The sequence below is a fragment of the Rana temporaria genome, chromosome 3, assembly GCF_905171775.1.
Source record: "Rana temporaria chromosome 3, aRanTem1.1, whole genome shotgun sequence".
Classification (NCBI taxonomy): domain Eukaryota; kingdom Metazoa; phylum Chordata; class Amphibia; order Anura; family Ranidae; genus Rana; species Rana temporaria.
Genome location: NC_053491.1, coordinates 59,667,214 through 59,691,722, shown reverse-complemented (window position 1 = coordinate 59,691,722; position 24,509 = coordinate 59,667,214). Strand labels below are relative to the sequence as shown.

Below are 24,509 nucleotides of genomic sequence, written 5' to 3'. Positions count from 1 at the left end.
ACTTATCTCTTTAACTGTTTGCCGACCGTATACTGTATATATACGGCAGCAAGGCAGCTCTCCTGCGCAGGATCACGTACTTAGCACGTGATCCTGCACTTCCGGGTTTGGGGCCATGCATGGTAGACACAGTGAGAGCTAAATTAACGGGTACGGCAGACTTGATGTCTGCCGACACCCACCGATGCTTTGTAAATGCTATGTAAACAAAGCAGATCACCGTTCTGTCACTACAGAAGACATGGATCCTGTGTCTCTGCTAAGCAGGCGCACTGATCCATGCCTTCTTCAAGCACCTCCCGAACTGTAGTAAAGCACATGTCGGGCACACATTTAACCCTTTGATTGCCCCTGATGTTAACCCCTTCCCTGCTAGTGTCATTAGTACAGTGACAGTGCATATTTTTTAGCACTGATCACTGTATTAGTGTCATTGGTCCCCAAAAAGTGTCAAAAGTGTCAGTAAGTGTCCCCACTGTGGCAATATCGCAGTCTCACTATTAGTCGCTGATCGCCGCCATTGCCACTAAAAAAATAAATAAATAATACATTTGAAAAAATCACATAGTTTGACTTTGCGGATGCTATAACTTTTGCGCAAACCAATCAAAATTCGCTTATTGCGATTTTCTTTTATCAAAAAATATGTAGCAGAATACATATTGGCCTATATTGATGAACAAAGTTGACTTTTTACATGATTTTGTTGGATGTGTTTTTTTAGCAGAAAGTAAAAAATATATATATTTTTTTTCAAAATTGTCTGTCTTTTTTTGTTTTTAAGCACAAAAAATAAAAACCGCAGAAGTGATCAAATACCACCAAAAGAAAGCTCTATTTGTTGGTAAAGAAAGGACATCAAAGCCGGGGATTTCACGCAGGAGGGCCCCCCTGCCGCAGTAGATCTATGCGGGGCAGTCAAGAAGGGGTTAAAGCGGAACTGCACTGCATCTGACCACCACCACAAAAAAAAAGGCTCTTGCTTTTGTCAGGCAAATTCTGTGAGGAGGGAGCAGAGGGTGTGACACACAGCCTGGATTGGGGGGGGGGGGGGGCACATGTGTCCCCATAGCACACAGCTTGCTATTGGGAGAAGAGAAGGTAAGAAGCCGCTCTGTGCAGTACTATAGCACAAAGCAGGTAAGTACAAACCTTTGTATTCTAAATAAAAAAAGGTTTTACAATCACTTTAAGGGCAGCGTTCTCCCACTACAGGTTTCCCATAATCCTTATACAGATGTATGCACTAAATAATTCTGCACCTGCCTAGAAAAACTGTAACATAGTGCTCAAATTATTCATACACAAGTGCTAGTGGGGATTACAAGAGCACCGCATCTCCCAAGCCGCGGCTCTGTGTATGAAAACACATGAAGGGCAGGTGGCTCGGGAGCGAGCCTGTTTGGGTGCCCCAGAGCAAGCTGCTTGCTCTGTGGGAAGGAGGCAGGAGGGAGGGGCCGGGAGGGGCCAGGAGCGCCAGCGGGAGGCTGGAGAAGAGGGGGCTGCTTTGTGCAAAACTATTACACAGAGCAGGTAAGAAAACATGCTTGTTATCTTTATTTTTTTAATTGTCTTTAACCCCCCTGGCGGTATTCCCGAGCGTGACTCGGGGTGGGTTTTTCATGTTACGATCGGTAACCCCGAGTCACGCTCGGGGTAGATATGCAGAGCCTGCAGCGTGCGCTGGCTTACCTTGTCCTGGATCCAGCGATGTCACCACGCTGTGTGAGGGAGTGAGACCTCGCTCGATTCACACAGCGTCCTCCTGTGCCGCCGATCTCCGTTCCCTGCGACGTTACGACGCACGGGAGCGGAGATCGGCGCCAAATTCAAAAAAGTAAACAAACACATTACATACAGTATACTGTAATCTTATAGATTACAGTACTGTATGTAAAAAAAACACCCCCCCCCCTTGTCCCTAGTGGTCTGCCCAGTGCCCTACATGTACTTTTATATAATAAAAACTGTTCTTTCTGCCTGAAAACTGTAGATTGTCCATAGCAACCAAAAGTGTCTTTTTATGTCAAAAATGGTTTTAGATCAGCTAAAAAACAGCGATAATAAATTATAATCACTTTCAGAATTGTGCGATAGCGATTTGCGGGGAAATTCGTCATAAAAAAATAAAAATAATGACAGCAACAATTCTGCAACTGAGAAAATTTCAGTGATTTTGATTTGATTACATTATTGAATAATTTTTATTTTAATTATATTATTACTTGCTATAATTTATTTATTATATTATAATTTAAAATTTTGTTTTTAAAAAAAATGTCATACCCGGGATGCCTATTAGACTCTTGTTTGGTCAGATTTAAGTGAGTTATTTCTAAAAATCACAGGCCTACAGTATAAAACACCAAATTTCCTTGCAAATAATTGTACCGCTTTCAGCATGTTTTTTCAGACAGAATCATACCGCCAGGGAGGTTAATATTACTTTAATTTCTTCTTAAAACATCTTATTTTAATATACTGTATACAGGCATACCCCACTTTTAAATACACATTGGGGTTTATTTACTAAAGCTGAAAAGTGCAAAATCAGACTCACTTCTGCATAGGAAACCAATGAGCTTCCAACCCCAGCTTGTTCAACTGAACCTGGTCTTCTGGGTTCCCGTGATATAGCCAGCAGTATAGCGGCTCACTGTATCACTCTGCCCCGCTCCCGGCGTGCCGCGTCATTGGATATGATTGACAGCAGCGCGAGCCAATGGCTGTGCTGCTATCAATATCTAATGACAAGCCGACTCAAGCTGGGGGAAACTGGTCGCGGGAACGAGCCCACAGAGTTTCTGGGCTTAGGTAAGTAAAACCGGGGGGCTGGGGGGGCCGTCATTGCCAGGTTTTTTTATGTATAGGATGCATTAAGGTGAAAAAAAAACCTTTACAACCCCTTTAAGCTTTGGTAATAAAACCTGGAAGCTTAATGGTTTCTATGCAGAAGTGAGCCTGATTTTGCACTCAGCTTTAGTAAATAAATCCCAATGTGTATTTAAAAGAGGGGTATGCCGGTATATATATATATACACACACACAGTACAACCTTGAATTGTGAGCATAATTAGTTTCAGAAACATACTTGTAATCCAAAGCACTTGTATATCAAAGCAAGTTTTTCCACATGAAATAATGGAAACTCAAATGATTAGTTCCACAGCCATTTATTCATAAGTCATTCAGTTTATAGTCCATATAAAAATATTATAGCAATGTGATAGGTTGTGTAACTATAAAATGTTCATCCACAAATGGAAGCCTCCACAAGGGGATTAGAAGCAAAATCCATCAGGAGCCACAGAGTATCTAAAAGAAGAGAGGCGCCTCTAAGTGTAGCAATGTGTTGCTAAATGTTGTACCTTCATTAAAGGAGTTGTAAAGGAAAAAAATTTTTTGCCTAAAATTAATGTCTGCAAGGTAGACAGACAGAATAGTGTAATGATTCTGTTAAAAAACGAGTAAATAGCTATTAAATTCCTTCATCTATGTCACCTCCGGCGTTCTAGTTTCTGTTCTCTCATTCACTTCCTGGTTTGCGGCGCTCGTTCATGTAAGAACTACATTTCCCAGTTACGGCACGCCCAGTAATTCACACCTCCTTGAAGTCTCTTAGGCCTTGTACACATGACGGGACATGTCCGATGAAAACGGTCCGCGGACCGTTTTCATCGGACATGTCCGCTGCCAGATTTTGGTCTGATGGCTGTACACACCATCAGACCAAATTTCCCGCGGACAGCAAACGCGTTGACGGTCAATGGAAGGTCAATGCTTCCACGCATGCGTCAATTCACTTCAATGCATGCGAGGGCTTTCAGCCGAGCGGACATGTCCGGTGAGTCGTACAGACGACCGAACATGTCCGATGGACAGGCTTCCAGCGGACATGTTTCTTAGCATGCTAAGAAATTTTTGTCCGCTGGAAACCTGTCCGATCCGCCGGAAAATTGTCCGGTCGGCCGTACAGACGACCGAACATGTCCCCGGAAACTGGTCCGCGGACCAGTTTCAGCAGACATGTTCGGTCGTGTGTACGAGGCGTAACACGTAGAGAGCGTCCTCCCGCACAGATGTAGTTCCCAGGAGGGGGTGAGCATGTTACTGTCCACCGCAATAAGGCATCCCATCACGGTGGTCAGTAAAAACAGGAAGTGAACAGAACAGAGAAGAAAAAGAGCAACATCTGAGCAAAAACTAACAATGAGGAAGTGAAAAGAGGAATGTCTGCAGGTAAAGGATGCTTATTATGAAAAAAAAAAATTCCTTTACAACCCCTTTAAATGTAACCATATTGCTACACTTAGAGGCGCCTCTCTTCTCTTTTATACTCGGTTGTAACATGACGCTACTCTTATATCAAGACATCGCTTGTATATCAAGTCGAAATGTATTTAAAAATGTGGCTTGTCTTGCAAAACGCTCTCAAACCAAATATATGTAGATCTATATATAGATCTAAATATATCTACTGTATATATAGATAGATATATCTACATCTATATATAGATCAATCTATATATAGCTATATAAATAGATCTATATATATATATATATATATATATATATATATATATATATAGATCTATCTATCTATCTATCTATCTATCTATCTATCTATCTATCTATCTATCTATCTATCTATCTATCTATATATATATATATATATATACATATGAAAATAACACTTTAGTAGTTCAGAATCAAGTAAATGAGTTTTAATTACTTTGAGACCCAAACACTTTTTATTGTGTTTTTGGTTATTCACTTGATCACGGAAAAAAAATTCATGAAGTATTCATTTCACCGGGAAGTTACTGTAAACAGCTGTGCAGAGACTGACAGGTTGCGGTGGACGCGTTCCTGGTCTCTAAACACAGATCAACACGATTTATCAAATCCATCTTCTCACATCTGAGTCTTTGTTGAACTAGAAATTTAATAGAGCAGCTGAGAATTTTACAATCTTTTGGAAGATGTGAAAAAAGGGATGTGAACTCTAGCACACCCTGTAAAGCATAAATTTCTTACCCAAAAGAATATGCGCTATGTACATTAGGTCAGTAATTACTCACCCTCATTGGCCATCTACCAAGAAGCCCCGCCTTTTACAGCACAGCTCACAATGTGAAAGTGTAAGCGGGCCCAGAAGTAGCAGAAGGGTTTTGATATATCCCGGTGGCTTGTGCCTTAACCCCCCCCCCGCAAAGGATTTGGCAACGAAAGCTTGGATCTCATGTCTCAATACTTTCAAAGGTTAAACAAGAATACAATGTTTGCAGAAAGGATGTTACTAACTCATACCTAATGTAAATAGTAACATGTTCTGGAGTTTTTAATTGGTTCGAATTTTTAAACAAGCTGGTGCGTTAATGAGTGTAATGACAAGTTGAGTAAACAGTGAGATACTAACGCCTCTTCCCTGTTAGTGTAATTCAACCTTTCAACATCTTGTAGAGTTGGAATACCGAAGCCATAAAACATGACCTCTAAGAACTGACTGACGTGCAGCGCGCCTACCGCTGAAGCCGAGCAGTCCTGTATTACGGGAATGCGTTTACTAGAAAGTTTCCAGTTTGTTAGAGGTGGGAGCTTGCATTACATCGAAAAAAGACCATGGACTCAATTCAACTCACAAAGAGTTATTTTACTCTTTAAAATCTGAGATAAAATACATCATTGCGTTTTTCCCAAAAAATGTTTGCAGTGTTCCAAAATATAAAAAGCTACTAAATTAAAGCATGAGTTATTTAATAAAAATGTGATGATGAGATGATTTAAAAAAACAAAATCTAAAAAATCGTTTTTTTTTTTTATTAAAATAGGATTTTTTAGATTTTTAAAAAAATTATTTTCATAAAATGCTTTTGGAGTAAAAATCCATCCAAAGAGTTTTCCATTTAAGATACATTAATCATTTAGATTATTCAGCATGAAATGGAGCTTAGTTATGTAGAATGAGGCTGTATATTCTGCAATAGTTCTGTAAGCTGAGATAACATGCACTGCATTGATGCAATTTAACACAATTTCACACTAACTACCAGCAAGAATAAGTCCTTACATTTAAAGAACACCTGTCATTTCAGATCCATCATGGCAGCGCCTGTTAGCGGGCATCCAATCACCTGCTGCCACCACATCCCTCACCTTGTTGTGTCACTGCCGCATCACCATCCGTCCCATTAAAGTGAATGACACTGTCGGTGAGTCAACAGCGGGTCAGAGGAGGAGCCGCTGAGGGACAGAGATGGCAGTTGCTCTTTAAAAATGATGATTTTAATCGAGTTGATTTAAAGCGGAGGTCCGCCTAAAAGAATAAATACTAAAAGCCAGCAGCTACAAATACTGCAGCTGCTGACTTTTAATAAATAGACACACCTGTCCATGGTGCACGCGATGTCGGCAGCCAAAGCCGATCAATCGCTCGGCTCTCGGCTGCCGCTGCCGCCATCCTCAATGAGGGAATCAGGAAGTGAAGCATTGTGGCTTCACTTCCCGATTCCCTACTGCACATGTGCGAGTTGCGTTGCGTGTCTTAACTGGTCCCCGCTGTCTTCTGGGAGCCGCAAGTTTTCCACGGTAGTCTATGCCCGGAAGTGGATGCAAATACCTGTATTATACAGGTATCTGCTCCCCCCTCCCCCCTGAAAGGTGCCAAATGTTACACCGGAGGGGGGGAGGGTTCCGAAAAGCGGAGGTTTCGTTTTTGTGTGGACCTCTGCTTTAAATCAAGCCTTTTTACTAGTGATTTTACAAATTGATTCAAATCAAATCCACCCTGCATGAAACCATTTGGTATTTTACCTCATGATGTCATATACAGTGGGATGGATACAGTGGAGTAAGATTAGAACCCCTATCAGTTTTTATTGCTAATAAAGAGGTTAAACCACTTACAGACCACCCACCATCGTTTTACGTCGCTACATTAAAGAGGAACATCATTGTTAGCTAGCTACCTTAACCCCGGTTTATCCTCTTCTTCAGCGGGTGGTCCGCATAAAGATAAAAGTGGTCTCTGCGGCAGATTCACCGTGAGATCACTTTTATCGGTGGTGGGAGAGCACCCCCCTCCCGCTGCGCTCCGAAGCCCTCGGCCGCTTACCGGAGCCGTCGGCAGTGGCGGAGGCGATCGGGTTCTTCTCCCTGTAAGGTATGGAGACGAGTGAGGGGAAGCTGGCCCACACCCGTCTCCATATCATTGATGGGCCGAAGCAATGTCAAAATGTCAATTTCGCCTATTGCTCTTAAAGGGACATTTATTTTATTTACTTTCTCAAATGATATAAAAAAATTTTTAGTGCATTTTAGTGTAAATGAGATCTGATTTCTTTTTGACCCCAGTTCTCATATTTAAGAGGTCCTGTTATGCTTTTTTTCTATTACAAGGGATGTTTATATTCCTTGTAATAGAAATAAAAGTTACACCATTTTTTAAAAAAAAAGAACAGTGTAAAAATAAAAGGTAAAATAAATAAGAAAAAAAAAATTAAACGCACCCCGCCGAGCTTGCGTGCAAAAGTGATTTTATACGTGAGTAGCGTTTGCATATGAAAACGGTGTTCAAACCACACATGTGAGGTATCGCCGCAATCATTAGAGCAAGAGCAATAATTTTAGCCCTAGACCTCCTCTGTAACTCAAAACCAATAACCTGTAGAATTGTTTGCCTATGGAGATTTTTATGGGTAAAGGTTTTTCGCCATTCCATGAGTGACATGTTGGGTATCAATTTACTCGGTGTAACATCATCTTTCAAAATTTAAAACAAAATTGGGCAAACTGCCTTATTTCTTTATTCAAAAAAGTTTTTCCAAATAAAGTGCGCTTGTAAGACCGCTGCGCAAATACGGTGTGACAAAAACTATTACAATGACCGCCATTTTATTCTCTAGGGTGCTAGAAAAATATATATATATCATGTTTGGGGGCTTAAAAAAATATGTTTTTAACTTGTAAACACCAAATCTCAGAAAGAGGCTTGGGACTGAAGTGGTTAAACTGTAGAAATATGCCAAGTCAGTGCGGTCCCTGCAGAATGTGTATTCACACAAAAGAAAAAAGGTGACTAGAATATCAGTCAAAGGGAAGCTGCTTTCACTGGACACACGTGGTGTATCAAAAACAACTCAGTTAAATTAGATAAATACTGATAGGCGGCACTGATGGGCACTGATAGGCATCACTGATGGCACTGGCAGGCATTGCTGATGTGCACTGATTGGCAGCTGCCTGGGCACTGATTGGCATATCCCTGGTGGTCTAGGGTGGCATACCTGGTGGTCCAGTGTGGTGGCCATCCCTGGTGGTCCTGGCGGCATCCTGGTGGTCCTGGGCGGGTATCCGAGGGGGGCTGCGCTGATAAACAATCAGCACAGACCCCCCCTGTCAGGAGAGCAGGTAAATCGGCTCTCCTCTACTCGCATCTGTGAGACGTAAAACATCTTACCATAAAATATGTGCATTAGAGACTAAATCCATCTTTTGCAAAAAATAAAATAAAAAAATAATGAAAAATAAAAATGCACATTTTTTGGCAGGAAAAAAATTGCATTCATAATTTTTTTAGCAGGAGGAGCCTGCGAAGCACTGCAACTGAATTGGGTCATGGGTGTAATGCAAAGGCTCCTGCAAAATCTTTCTCGCTATGGACATTCAGATACGGAGCTGCAGGAAGTGAAAATGAACTAAAAGCGTGTTAATCACTGCACAAGAGTTCCATGGATAACAAGTGCCTGTGCCGTAGTGGAAGATGGGATTTGTAGTTTATTCATTCAAAGATCTCTGTAAATGAACAGAGCCACACACAGATATAAAAAAATCAAGAAGGAACAAGAGCTACCATAGAGTAGGCCCTGGCGATCCTGCCAGAGGGGGCGATTTGGGGGTGGGGGTGACTTGGCTCAATATTACACTCTAAAGATGGGTGTAACATACAACATGGCATGAAAAGGATCGGTAGGTTTGGGACTGCTCTGTACAATATTGCACAGAGCAGGTAAGTATGGTAGGTAGGTTTTAAAAAAAATATATATATGCTTTTACAACCACTTTAACTGAATGTATGTCTATGTACCGGTATATATATATTATTTTTTATTATTATTGCAGTTACTCTATTATTCAGTTGTTGTTTTTTTTTGTTTGCTTTTTTTGCTTTTTTTACATATTGAACATGAAGCGTGAATTGTGTATTTGTACTGGAAATTCAATGTCCCATGTTACAAGTCTCGAAGCTCATCCAAATAAACAAGAAATAATGAAATGACCCCTCTGGCCATTTTGTGTTGCAGAATGCACAGAGCAATAGTTGCAAAGTTGGATGTACAACCTGAAGCCAGCAGGCCACATCTGTCCCTGAGATTACAGGCCAAGGATGATCTCTATCCAATAAAGAAATGCATCCAAACAATGATGTACTACAAGATTAAGTCATTACAATGGACCAGATGCTTCAGAAAGCTGGGTGGCAGCAAAGAATGCAATGTAATATTTCCAGAGTGCTGAGAGTGCGTACATAGCTACTGTATCACTATGTAAATCGTCTCATAGGCACTGCAGTGATAGTAACCATTTGTTACATGTACGTAAATATGTTCTCCGGATATAAATGTCATTACTCAGCTGTAGCAACAATGAGCAAATATTTACAAAGAATTCCTATGGAAGTAATGTGAGGGCAGATGTCTTACTGTGTGGATCATCATTTCTAATTTTTTTTCTACATAGAGAAGTTTGTACTTAGTCCTTTCAGCATTTTAGAAACACTGAACGAAAACAGGGGTGTAACTACATACTGGACCCATAAAAAAATCTCAAGACCTCCTGGCAATCTACCATTCATCTTAAAAGCAAATTGCACTACTAAAAAGTTGTACCACTCTACAACAACAAAATTGCTGAATTCTACTAGTTTAAAGTGAATTGAAAGCCAATTATTTTTTTTGTTTTGGATAGAGTGGTGAGGGGTTAAAGCCCCTACCAGGTTTTATAGCTGCATTTGTTCCCATTAGGGATAATAACCCTCTCTGCTTCTCCTGGTGACCAACAATGAGCTTGCATTTAGTCCAAACTTGGGTTCGGCCAAATCAGGAAGGCAGCTGTAATGGGCAGGTACCAATGGGCAGAAACACAAAGGGGCGGGGATGCTTGTGACATGACCATGTGGCTATATTAGGTCAATGACATTGGGCAGCATAGTGGCTAAGTGGCTTACGCCTCCCTGCTCACCGCAGCACAGGAAGGAGAAGAACGTGACCACTACATTACATGTTAAAAAAAAAAAAAACCTGCAAATTCAGCATAGAGAGTGTACATTGTTTAGTGGTCTGGGGGAAACGATTGCCTGGAGTTCTGCTTTAATGTTCTCCGCAGAAAGACTTGACCAGGAATGGATGAAATGTGTGGATGGATCTGGTGTTGCGCTGAATTCCGTACAATCCTTTCCCTCTTCCTGAGACTCGGGCCTTGTTTTCTGTCTGTGGCCACCATTAGGGAGATTTTCCCTCCCTTCCTGTCCTTGTGACACCAGGACAAGAAGTGGCGGGATCGGGTGTCACTGCATTAGGGAGGCACAGACGCGTTTCGGTGGGAGCCTTCGTTGTAATTACGATGGCTCTGGCTGAAATGTGTATTATTATTGTTATACAGGATTTATATAGCGCCAACAGTTTACGCATCGCTTTGCGTATGTTCTTTGATGTCACTCCTTTGTAACCAGCCACCAATAAACTGTTATATGGACTTCAGTGTTGCCGGCTCAATCCATCCATTTTAAAATAAAAAGTTTGGGCCGAAGTTTGGTTTTTAAACCCTGGATGTTGCTTTTGATATCAATTTGAATCAGCCCTATGATTGTGATTGGCTGAGAATGTTGACAAATGTTGGTGATTTCCCCCCCCCCCCCCCCCCCCCCCCCCCCACATACCTTGCCCTGATTTTTTTACTTGTTTCCTCTCTCTAGACCACTAACTGTAATTTTTACTGTTTTTGATATCTAAAGATTTTACTGTAGAGAAAATTGTAATTTACGTTTGGAGATTGTATTACTACCCTCCCCCCCCCCCAACAGCAGGGGGGCAGTTTTATGTTAGCACTAAAATGTATCACTAGTCACCTGATTTGTATGAAAACACATTCCAATTCTGTTTTCTGATCCTTTTCCTAAATATACGAAAATTAAATCTCCAAAAAAAAAAAAAAGTGGCTTCCTCCCGGCACCACTAGGGTCATTGGTTCGAATCCCACCCATGACACTACCTGCATGGAGTTTGCATGTTCTCTCATGTGGCACGCATGTTTTCTCCCGGTGCTCCAGTTTCCTTCACACTCCAAAGACATGCTAGTAAGTTAATTGGCTACTGTCTAATGTGGCCCTAGTATGTGTGTGTATGAATGTGAGTTGGGGACCTTAGATTGCAAACTCCTTGAGGGCAGGGACTGATGTGAATGTATAATAAATATGTAAAGATCTGCATTAATGGACAGTGCTATATAAGTAACTAAAATAAATAAAACTAATTTGACCCAATAGGGTTGATTTACGAAAACTGGAGAGTGCAAAATCTGGTAAATTGGGGATTTCTCTCACTTTAGATTTTGTATTTTCTCTGACTTTCTGTTGTCTTTACAAGAGGAAGTGAATTGATGCCTCTTTTCCCTTGGTTAATACCAGGGTCTTAAATATTCTCTGGTCTGTCCAAAATGAAAAACATTTTTGATTATGAATATACGTTAAAGCCTATACCAATAAAAATAAAAATCCACCTTTCAGTGAGGCTTCCCCACACCAGTGCAAGAAAGGGCAGTTTTACTTACCTGATCCCTCACTAGCCGGTGCTCTCCTCTACTTAGCTGCGCTGCGGCAGTGAACTGTCCCACGGCATCCTCATGTCAGGGCTATGACCCATACATTGTACATGATGATGACCAAGGACCTGCAATTGCTGGAGCTGGTACTACATAGCCCCATCTAGTGGCCAAATGTGGAATTTTCAGTTTTAAATCAATGAGAAACATGCAACCAGCACAGGAAATAGCCTAATGACAATTTTACTTTTCTTTATTCTTTTTTTGCCCTATTCGCACAGAACAAATTTCCATGAACTTTCACTGAGTTAACTGTTAAGCACATTTTTATAAATACACCCTGAAGTGTATGTAAACCCCAGCAATGAACCTCTCTTATTTGCTCCCTTTGGGTTTGTTAAATATACCATTGCAAACATGTTGTTATTTTTGTTTGATAAGTGCAAATAAATACCTGTTGATAATATCAGAAATTCAGAGCTGTCCTCATGCACACTTCCTGCGTTATTTCAAGGAGAGTAATAGACCCTCCTAGCCCTTATTTTGGAACTACAGAAAGATTGGTTAAGATGGGAGAGCAGTAGTCATAGTATTTTGGCAGTAGAAAACTGTGAGGGTTGGCTACCCCACAAAATGCTGTGTTATTAGTCCATAACAAAACTTAAAAGCTCAGTGTATTCCTGGCAAATCAACAGGTATATTTCTGTATTTGTAGGGTCTTTAAAGGGAAGAGATATAGAGAAATTTGCAATTATTGTAAATAAGTGCTTAATTCATACATAATAGAGTAAATCAGAAAAATACTGCATTAGAGACACTGGATGGAGCTGAAGATCACAGGAAATTAATACTTATTTACTATGATTGTTAGTGCCATCTAGTGGCCAAATTGTGATCTTTTCCCATACCCATGGTGGCTGCCATTGATGACCTTCTGAAAATGCTAGATGCCTAGCTGTTATACTGCCCCATTGACTTTAGTAAGTTATCCAAAAGAAGTATGCAGGACTAGAAGGCCGGAAAAAAAAATTGTATCTGTATTCTTGATCAGAAACCCTAATGCCTCGTACACACGATTGGAATTTCTGATGAAAAAAGTCAGACGGAATTTTTTCATCGAATATTCCGACCGTGTGTGGGCCCCATCTGACTTTTTGTCCGTCGGAGTTTAGAAATAGAACATGTTGCTCGGAAATTTCAATCGTCTGTGTGGAACTCCGAGGGAGAAAAATCCATGCATGCTCAGAATTGAGTCGACGCATGCTCAGAAGCATTGAACTTCATTGTTCTCGGCTCATCGTGGTGTTTTACATCACCGCGTTTGGACGGTCGGAATTTGGTCTGTCAGTGTGTATGCAAGACAGCTTGAACGGAATTCCGACGGAAAATTCCATTGGATTTTATCCCACCGGAAATTCCGATCGTGTGTACAGGGCATAAGTGTTGAAGCACAAAGGCCAGAATGACACCTAGGCGAATGCAATTTTCAGATAGAGGGTTCAGCAATTGTCATGACAGGTTTCTGTTTAGCCTTATTAACCACTTGACCTCTGGAAGATTTACTCCTCTTCATGCGCTATAAAAGAAAAAAGAATGACAATTTTGCGGCTCCTCCCCGCAAGAGCTAACCCCCTCTGGGAAGCTCTTTCCCGAGGGGGTTAGCTTGCGGGCGCGCTCCCGCTCTCGGCCCCGCCCCCCGACGCGCCTCATCATTCGATTTGATTGACAGCAGAGCGAGCCAATGGCTGCGCTGCTTTCAATCTATCCAATGAAGAGCCGAGAAGCCCGGGCAACGATCAAGCGTGTTCGTGCCACGGGACTTTCCAGGGCTCAGGTAAGTAAACGGAGAGCCGCTAATCGTCGAATGTTTTTCACCTTAATGCATAGAATGCATTAAGGTGAAAAAACATGTACCTTTACAACTCCTTTAACCCTTGCAAATGGGGAGAGCCCACTGCAAGGGTATATGTTGTCTCATTTCTAGATCTCAGCTTTAAAAATGAGACCTGGTATCAGACTACATAGTGAGCCACACAGGTTCTTACCTTCTAGCAAATCATGATTATGATCATTTATTGTTCATGGTCCACAGCAGGAATATGCAATTAGCGGACCTCCAGCTGTTGCAAAACTACAAATCCCACCCTCTGGTTGTCATGCTTGTGGCTGTCAAAGTCTTGCTATGCCTCATGGGACTTGTAGTTCTGCCAAAGTTGGAGGTCCGCTAATTGCATATCCCTGGTCTACAGTCTTCCATGGATCTGAGATAAGGGAGACTGTTGATGTTATAGTAGTACTACATATAAGCACAGGGTAATTTATTCATGTATACTTTCCCCTGAAACACAAATTCCTAAATTGTGTCCACAAATTTACATAAAGTTGTACGGAAACCTAACAAATACTACTGCTGGCATGTCCTCTTGGATTCCAGGACTGGTTACAATAGTAAATAATTATACTGTATCAGTTCTGTTTATGCTCCGATACTTGTAGCTTTAATAACTCCTTTCAAAAGTCTGTTTGCACAAGCAACAAACACTAGTAAATGGTTTAGAACTGAAACTTTCATAGCATGGCATATTTTACTCCATATGGTAAGAAATATGTGGTTGACTTTTCTCCCTTATCATAAATCTCTATAGATTTGGCGCTCTGCCTGGTAAGGCTCTTTTCCTAAGGGAAGATTCATTGGTCTATTCCAGACACATGAATATCACATATGCAGACTGTAAATCTGAAGCAAGGAAAGTACTTGAATAGTTTGCTACTTGAGGGTCCCCCACCCCACACACAATAAAAAGATTACATTTATAAGCTATGCAATGTGTTTAAAGCCAAGAATTATAGTTTGTATATTGCTTTCCCCAGGAGAAGGCTCCCTGAGAGGTTAGTGGGTTACTATTAATGTAAATGAGAAGCTTTACAAACATCCCACATTAATAGAGAGCCAGGCCGCAATTGTAGTTCTGCATCAAACGAGAAGTCGCACAGTCTACTCTCAGGGGGCCAACAATACAAAACTAGAGAAAAGGAGATTGGAACAAAATTAAAGGTATAGTTCACTCAGTGGCCAATCATATTTATTTTTTAATTTATTAGAGAAAAAAATGAAGCAGCCACAAAAGAGTTCAAATCAGTTCCTATTTTCTTTGTGAATAATATCCTTAGTGTTTTACAAAATAAAACAAATGTATTATAAATAATAAGAATACGATTTAATTCCTCTCAAATTTCAGTTTTGGGTGGACATTGATGTGTTCAACTGCTTAAAGCTGAACTCCTGGTATGATCTTTTTGCATACCCATCCGGTTTGGTACAATGTAAGTAGGCATACCTCGTACCTCAGGGGCTGCTGGGTAAGCGGACAATCAATGTAGTGATTGGCGCTACTACAGCGATCACTGCAATCTTCCAGGTCTTGTACCGAGCAGCTTCCCTTCTGCACCCTGACCACAGGGAGTCCCTTGCTCCACGCTGCCGCTATTCATAGAATGCTTTGCTTTTTTTAACCTCCCTGGCGGTATGATTATTTTAGACAAAAGGTGCTAAAAGCGGTACCATTATTTGCAAGGAAATTTGGCATTTTATACTGTAGTCCTGTAATTCTTAGGAATAACTCACTTAAATCTGACCAAGCAAGAGTCTAGTAGGCATCCCGGGTATGAAATTTTTTTAAAAACAAAATTATAAATTATAATATAATAAATAATTATAAATAATTATAACAAATAATAATATAATTATAATAAAAATTATTCAATAATGTAATCAACTCAAAATCACTGAAATTTGCTCAGTTGCAGAATTGTCGCTGTGGTTACTTTTATTTTTTTATGACGAATTTCCCCACAAATCGCTATCGCACAATTCTGCAAGTGATTATAATTTATTATCACTGTTTTCTAGCTGCTTTAAAACCACTTGTGACATAAAGGGACACTTTTTGGTTGCTATGGACAATCTACAGTTTCCAGGCAGAAAGAACAGTTTTTATAATATAAAACTACATGCAGGTCACTGGACAGATCACTAGGGACAAAGGGGGTGTGTAATTATTTGATACAGTACTGTTATCTGTAAGATTACAGTACACTGTATCTATACTGTGTTTTTACTTTTTTGAATTTGTCGGCGAACTCCGCCCCCGTGTGTCGCGGTGCTCGGGAACGAAGATCGGCGGCACTCGGCAGTCACCAGTATGTGAATCAAGCGAGATGACAGCTCGCACACACAGCGGGGACACATCGCAGGGTCCAGGGACGAGGTTAGTAACTTCCCCTGTATCCTGCAATGCGATCCCGAGTCTGGCTCGGGGTTACTGCTTTTGGTATGTAAAATTCACCCCGAGTCAGACTCAGGAATACCGCCAGGGAGGTTAAAACAAATACTAGAGGGTTGATTTACTAAAGGCAAATACACTGTGCACTCTGCAAGTGCAGTTGCTCCATAGCTTAGTAAATGAGGTAAAGCGTCATTTTGCAAAGAGTACCCAATCACAAGCAAGGAAAATTAAAATAAATACATTTTTTGCCTCTACGTGATTGGATGGTGGAAGTCAGCAGAGCTTCTGCTCATTTACCAAGCTGTGTAGCAACTGCTCTTACAGAGTGCAACTGCAGTAGTGCGGAGCAAGTGACCTCCCTGTGGTCAGTGTGCAGAGGGGCAGCCACTCGACATGGGATGTGGAAGATCACCAACTGTATGTACAGTAATACTACAGTAATTATAAATAAAAATTAAGCTGCGCTGCGCGAACAGTAGATCAAATATGGTGATCAATATATCCCAGGAAACCGTGTCTGTTCAGCACCTTCTTGTGATTTGCATTTGAATTTGCACGGAGATTGAACATCTTATGAACTTTTTTTTGGGATTCATTACATGTGTTTTTGCACTGAGGTTCATGCATGCACATGTCACTGTACTCATGTTTTCTTTCACATGAACTTTTGATCAGCACTATTTGTATGGATGTCATGCACTTATCAGCATTGTATGTAATATTACTTATGTTGGTATATTGATCACCATATTTGATCTACTGTTCGCGCAGCGCAGCTTAATTTTTATTTATATTCTGTTGATGTTTTATCTGACATTTTTTTGCTGCAGCAGCACTCATTATATATTCTGATTTCAATACTTTGTGGCATTGATTCAACAATTTACATCAATATCAATTCCACACCTTTATAGACCAGCGCAGTATCACCTCATTATACTACAGTAATTGCCAGCTTGCCAAGTAACCCCTCAGGTATAAGGTATGCATACCTACATTGTGCCAAGGTGGACCAATGTAGCTATGCAATAAAGATCACACCTGGAGTTTAGCTTCGAAGTGAAGTTGTGTTTTACTCACAAGTAATGTGTATGTGTGTTTTCTCCACATGGCTTGTCTTTTCTGAAAAGAACAGAAGCATTACCCACTGGGAAACATGCTTGTCACATGTAAAAATTAGATATCAGTTCTGGGTGGAGTTTACATTTTTATGGAAGAAAACAAATCTGTATGTTGCTTCTGCAAGAAGAAACTCTTTCCTTTGCTGCTAAGAATTTAAATATATACAGTAAAACCTTGGTTTGAGAGTAACTTGGTTTGAGAGCGTTTTGCAAGACAAGCAACATTTTTTTTTATAACTTTTGACTCGATATACAAGCGATTTCTTGATCTAAGAGTAGCGTCATGTCACAACTGGGTATAAAAGAGAAGAGAGGCACCTGTAAGTGTAGCAATATGGTTACATTTAATGAAGGTACAACATTTAGCAAAATATTACTACACTTAGAGGCGCCTCTCTTCTCTTTAATACTCCTCTGTATATCCTGCTGGATTTTGCTTCTAATCCCCTTGTGGAGGCTTCCATTTGTGGAGGGACATTTTATGGTTACACAACCTGGTCACATTACTATAATCTTTTTATATGGACTATAAACTGAAGGACATATGAATGGTTCTGGAACGAATCATTTGAGTTTCCATTATTTCTTATGGGGAAATTTGCTTTAAAATACACGTGCTTAGGTTACAAGCATGTTTCTGGAACGAATTATGCTCGCAATCCAAGGTTTTACTGTATTGTGCACTGATTTCCACTCATCTGACAAAGCCAGCTGCATGAAAAATGTAACTCCTGTATGCGGATTTTGCATTAGGGTCAAACAATGGCTACAGATAGAAGACTCTGGACCCATAAGAAGATCAGGAGAAAATGGTAAAGGATGGAAAGACATGGGGGAGCACAGGCTTTGCATTGCTGGAGGAGAGCAGTTGGGGTACTCCTGCACTACTGTGCAAATATGCTGTGTAACATATAGCAAGAGCTCTAAGAACACCACGTAGATGCAGTTTTGCTCTGACAGCCGACACATAAACCTTACATAACAGTGGCCATTCGGAAGCCTCGTACACACGTCCGAGGAACTCGACGGGCAAAACACATCGTTTTGCTCGTCGAGTTCCTTGTGAAGCCGCCGAGGATCTCGCCGAGCCAAATTTTCCCATTGCCGTCGGGGAAAAAGAAGATATGGTTTATTTTTGGCCCGACGAGATCCTCGGCGGTTTCCTCGTTGAAAAGTGTACACACGACTGGTTTCCTCGGCAAAAAAAAACAACCCAGCAAGCTTCTTGCTGGTTTTACAAGGCCTGAGACCCTAATCATATACTAGTTCCAGCACAACAATGTGTTTTTTCCAGCTTTACTGGAGCTGACGTGACTGACAAGCCGTGGTTGCCCTTAGTTGGTAACAACAGTTTCCAGTGGGCTAAGAAAGTAGACCACATAAAGTGGCCTATAACACTCCTGTGGTTTGTAAATGGTGGATGTCGTCCTAAACGGCAATACTTTATAAGTATGATTGAGCTTGGATTTGGTCTGAACCCATGTTTGGCCGAAGCTGTCAATGCTGGGTGAATCTGCTGAGGGTGGGGTAATCCACACCCTGCAGCTGCATGTACACAAATGGGCAGGGATGCTCTTCACATCAATGACCTAATATGGCCACAATGTCAATGATCTAATAGGGCCATATATGCTGAATTAGGTTAATGATGTCACAAGCAACCAAACTCCATTGTGTACAGGCAGCTGCGGGGTGGTAAGTTTATCCTCATTTAGGAGCTAACATGATAGCTGCTGCCCTGTGAAAATGATATGCACTCAATGTAATACTAAATATAATACCATATCATCATCAATAATAATCTTTATTATTTAGCTTCCATCATCAAATAAGTACAGCACATTTCACAGTTTTGCATTCTTTCAGCATTTACTTCCTTTGCAACTCTTGGTATTTGGTTACACACCATCTCACAGACGTAAATGAAGTTGATGCTGGAACACTTACCGCTGCCGCAAGTCTGAACAGGTAGCAGATAGCTATATACAGTACCACCCAACAGCTGTCTTCTGTCTACATTGAGGTCTGGTGGTGGAGTACTCTGCTCAGAGTCACCAGCCCGACAATGTATGATTTGTACTGTCCCATGAGAGAAAATGTCATTCTTACCCCCAACCCAGTCCTTCCCTTATAACAGATCCCCTTCACCCTATTCTTTTCAACTTGCAAATTTCAAGAAACAAACACATGCACACCAGGCTACGAAGAGGCTGGTACCTTTGTGGTAAGGAGTAATCAGCAGATCCATTCTCTGCCTGAACCGAACATACAGTGTTGTGGCAGGCACCAACAAGCGCAAAGAAGAAGGAAAGAGGAAGGTACGAAGATAGCTGCATGCAAGACTGGAAGATCAAGTGAAAAAAAACAGAGGAAGAGATTAGGTAAAAGAGATAGTTATCACTTGCGTAGTATACTGCAATCTTCATACACATGAAGTATGTCTTACACATAAAAAAGGAATACTTTAGGCCCCTTCTACATGACTCTTCTTAACAGGTCCGCCTGCCATTTTTTCTGGTCCACTTGATCGGATGGTCCGTTTACACCCGCCTACCTCTTTTCCGAGCTGGTCAGCTAAAAACAAATGGCAGGGGATCTGTTCTCTTCCCTGTAGGCGGATCAGATCAGAGTGTAGATGGGTGTAAATAGACAGCGGAGTCGGTCTACACCCAGTCGCATAAAGAGCAGAGCGGGGTCTGTACGTGACCGCTCTATAGAAACTCAACGGACACGGATTTGTCATCTGCCCACTCTGCTCTGATCAGCAGGGGATCAGAGGACGGTGCCCTTGTGAAACGGGACCTACTCACTGGTTGCACTTAATTTATCTGAACTTTAAGGCCTCATTTCCACTGGCGTTTTTACAGCCACGTTTCTGAGCGTTTTTTACAGCTTAAAAACGCCTGTCCATGTTATTCTATGGCTTCATTCCCACATAGGCGTTTTTGAGCTGCAAGTGGCATAGACGTTTTTGAGCTGTAAAAAAAACGCGGGACCAGGGCGTTCTGAAGCTCCAGAGTAGAGCTGTAAAAACGCCAGACGTTAAAAAACGCTCAAAAACGCTCAAAGACGCTCAAAAACGCGCAAAAACGCTCAAAAACGCGACCGCGGCATTTTTAAAGCTGCAGCTCCCAAAAAAAAAATTTTTTTTTTTTTTTTTTTTTTTTTTACAAAATAAACATGGACAGGCGTTTTTAAGCTGTAAAAAAGCCTAACAACAGTGGCTGTAAAAACGCCAGTGGAAATGAAGCCTTAATGTATTTGCTACATTTTATTTCAATAATACAATACAGGAAACCTCTGAATTTGTTTTCAGTTAGCATTACTATGTGTCTATAAATGTCCAGCTGCATACCTTTATTAAATGTCCACTGTTTAACAATGCCCAAATCTTTCCAATATCAATAACTAAGCATAAAAAAAATATTTCTAGATAATATTAGTTTATCAAACAGATAATTATATGTAACAAGAAGTATTATAAATGAAAAATACATATACTATTTGGTGAGACGTTTGTGGACACCTAGTCATCACATCTATATTTTCTTGTTGGACATCCCATGGGTATTACCCATTTCAGGTCTGACACCTGTACACCCCCTAAACCCCAATAAGACCTTGGTGGTGCCGCTCCAGGCTAAGGTGTAGAGCCCTATTGGCACTCGTTATAGTAGGGATTCCAGCATAAGAAAAAGTCATCCAGTGAGCATAGAACATTTTAGCTTGAACCGCCACTCACCATAGCCGATCCTAGTATGTATACATGTGAAAGCCTCAGTCAGTGCCACTCCTCGGGCCATGCCCCTAACATAAACAGAAAAGGGGGAAGGCGCAACACCTAGTGCATTACCTGAGTAAAAAGGTGTTTTAATGAAAATCATAAAATGCATACCCACAAAGGTATAGCGGTAAAAAGCATGTAAATGGGAAGAAGCTATAAGGTACAAAGTGCAAATGCTTCAACAACCTTGCGTTACAAACTCACTAAAGCGTTGCGGGGTGCACCCCCTTCCCCAGAGCTGTGCACAGCTTTGAGGAAGGGGGGTGCACCCCCAAAACGTGTCAGTGTGCTTGTAACGTGAAGTTGTTGAAGCATTTGCACTTTGTACCTTATGGCTTTTTCCCATTTACATACTTTTTACCTCTGTACCTTTGTGAGTATGGGTTTTATCAGTTTTATTGTTTTTTTATTAAAACACCTTTTTACTCGGGTAATGCACATGTGTTTGTGCCTTCCCCCTTTTCTGTTTCTGTAATTCTACATTGGATCCCTCAATCCGAGGAGGGCTGCATCCACCAAGCATTAGGCCGTGTATGTGATGTGTCACCTGTATTGCCATCCCTCTGTGGAGGACCACTGAGCTCTGGGAGTGTTTGTTTTTCCTTTCATGCCCCTAACAATTTTCGCCCCACCCACCGGGGCTGAATCATAGCTGGTACCCCTATGATTCAGTCCAGATGGGTGGGACAAAACATGTCATTGCCTCCAAAACTCAAGGGCAATTTTGCCGTGCCTGCTATGAGCCAGTCAATTCATCAATAACTGTGCCATTCGTTTATAACAAAATGCTATTAATGACCCTAAAAAAAAAAAAAAATCTAAATGAAAGTACTTACCCCTTTCACATTGTGGTCCTGTGAAGCCATATGTGCAGGCACATCGATTTGGAGCTACACATCTTCCACTATTTAAACATCCATGTTCACACACAGCTGTAAGATACAAAAGTATTAAAACTGTTTGTAATTATCTAAAAATATATAGATTAGTACATCATAGCTGTCAATGAAAGTGACAAATCTGCCGTCGCAAACTCCTCTACCAAAGAGAAAAGATCATAGAATTAAAACATTCCACAAATAAGTATACTGCATGGCTGTGCTTTTAGTCCTATATACTCTCGTGCATGTCACCACTGAATATAATAATAGGCAGTGCATGGCATGCAAAGTGAAAAAAACACACAGTAGATTTCATCTGCCATTACTGTACAGCAGTCAGTAAAACGAAAGGAGATCAACTGACCAATTGGTTCTTAGGTGTTCCAGCATTTTGCTATTCTTATGCCGCATACACATGCTTGAAATTTCCGACAACAAATGTTCGATGGGAGCCTTTGGTCGGAAATTCCGACCGTATGTAGGCTACATCAGACATTATATGGGACGGGTGTTGCTGGCGCAAACAAAAACAAAATTATTCTGTATTAATGGGTTTGCTGCAATCAAAAAAAGGTGCAAGACACTCTATGGTGTCTCGTCCAGAATGAAATTAGTGTAATGTATGGATTTTGCTACCCTGGTGGTTGGTCTATATCCACCTGGTCCTGGGCAATAATTGCAATTATTAGCCCTTATGTATCACTCCTATTGAGAATCCACCAAACATATATGTGTATATAAATGTGTACCAAGTGCTCATATGCAAATATTCCTCTCAGAACAGTGTAAAAAACACATACACATGCGTACCATACACGTATTAAATAGTGCACTTAAAAAACGTGCATTCCCCTATATCAGATTCAAAAGATCCTTACCACGAAAACTAACATTTTTTTATAGTGACAACAAAAAAATATAATCAAATATATATATGAAAAAAATTATATATATGAAGATTGAATAGAGGTCTTCTAAATTGATCCTTTTCCCTTTAAAGTCCCAATATGATAACCAAGTGCTCATAAGCAATCAATGCTTCTCCTGTGGGGTGTTAAAACACAACGTGATTTCATCACTTCCGCGATAGTCCCATCACCGTGGGAAAAAAAGGACGCCAATTTTGTTTGGGAGCCACGTCGCACAACCGCGCAATTGTCAGTTAAAGCGACGCAGTGCCGAATCGCAAAAAGTGGCCAGGTCATTGACCAGAAAAATGGTCTGGCGCTGAAATGGTTAAGTTTAGTGATTATTTCAGGAAATTTTAGCGATTAAACAGTGTCTATGGGGCTGGTTAGAGTGGATGATGTCATAGCTAGAGCACAGAGCTTTAAAAAAATTATGTTAGTTCCTTCTCTATAAATTGCTCTCACGCCCACAAGATTTATTTGTCATACACAATTTATACATCAACGTAGGTATTTTTGTCTAGTTTCAGGCAATGTGCTCAGTTTTGTGATATGCCTTTTACTTTTGGCTGGTTGAGCTTCCAAATGACAAGAGTTCTACACTTTCTTCCACTGACTGTCCTGTATAAAATTCTTCACATTTCCCAGTCAAACGCACAGCAAACTTATTTTTTTAATTGCTGACATGACCACATTTTTAAGTTTATTAACATCAATTTTATACCGATACCTTCACAAAGGCCGTGTGTCTCTAACGGTGAAGTCTCTGTTTCGATAGCATGTACCGTTGTGGATTTATTAAGGCTTGTTTGAAGGGTTTTCTCACTCATTAGGTGTGGGGATTAATGATCAAAGAGAGGCTTTATAAGTACTGAAGGAACAGTGCTTGTATGTCCTAAAGATAGTGTAGGGGTTATCGTGAATGGCTTTGCAATTCAACTATTCAGCGTTCCCACAAATTTTCTGCAGAAAATGCATTTTCTAGTCTACATGTAATATCCCGCCCCCATTGTGTTTAGCTGGTTAGTGGGCATGAAGGAGAAGGGAGGAAGTTAGCTGTCATTTATCATTGTGTATATGGATACATGTGTGAGTCTATAGTCACATGGGCTGCTCAGATGTGATAGGGAAGAAATGCTCAGCATAGAAACTCACTAAAAACTGAGCATGTGCAGAGCTGCCAACACAGCTGCAAAATTTCCTAGCTGAATTGGGGACATGAACAGAAGGTGGACATAGAGAGCAGCAAAATCAGCCAGTTTTTTTTGCAGAATACAGAAAACAAATCTCACAGTGACTGAGTGAGTATGAACAACATTTAATACACCATTTATTGATAGTTTTTTTATGATGTGGGTTTAGTGACACTTTAAAGTAGAACACTTTTTCCTTTTTTATATTGTCATCCTTTATCCCCAGGCTAAGAAAATTGCATTTTCAGTTACTGATCCTTCTCGCTGACCATACTTGCAGCGAGAAGGAGTAGAGCCACTAGAGCCACTACAAAAATATATATTTTTTTAAGTTGCAAGTGTATCCTGTAACAACGGTTTAATATAGTTCTTATATTTCTAATTGCATTTAGAAAGTAGATACCAGATTCTATGGGCCAGATCCACAAAGAAGTTACATCGGCGTATCTATTTATACGCTGCGTAACTTCTAGGATGCGCCGGCGTATCTTTTTTCTGTATTCAGAAAGCAAGACACGC

General features: G+C 40.7%; 1 protein-coding gene across 1 annotated transcript in view; it reads right to left on the bottom strand.

Moving 5' to 3' along the window:
* The window catches only part of FBN1 (fibrillin 1), a 359,844-nt gene that overhangs the window by 241,431 nt on the left and 93,904 nt on the right, over nt 1-24,509 (bottom strand). The window contains exon 5 of the mRNA XM_040342652.1: nt 21,845-21,940. Coding sequence (XP_040198586.1) covers nt 21,845-21,940 — 96 coding nt within the window. The remainder of the gene's footprint in view (nt 1-21,844; nt 21,941-24,509) is intronic.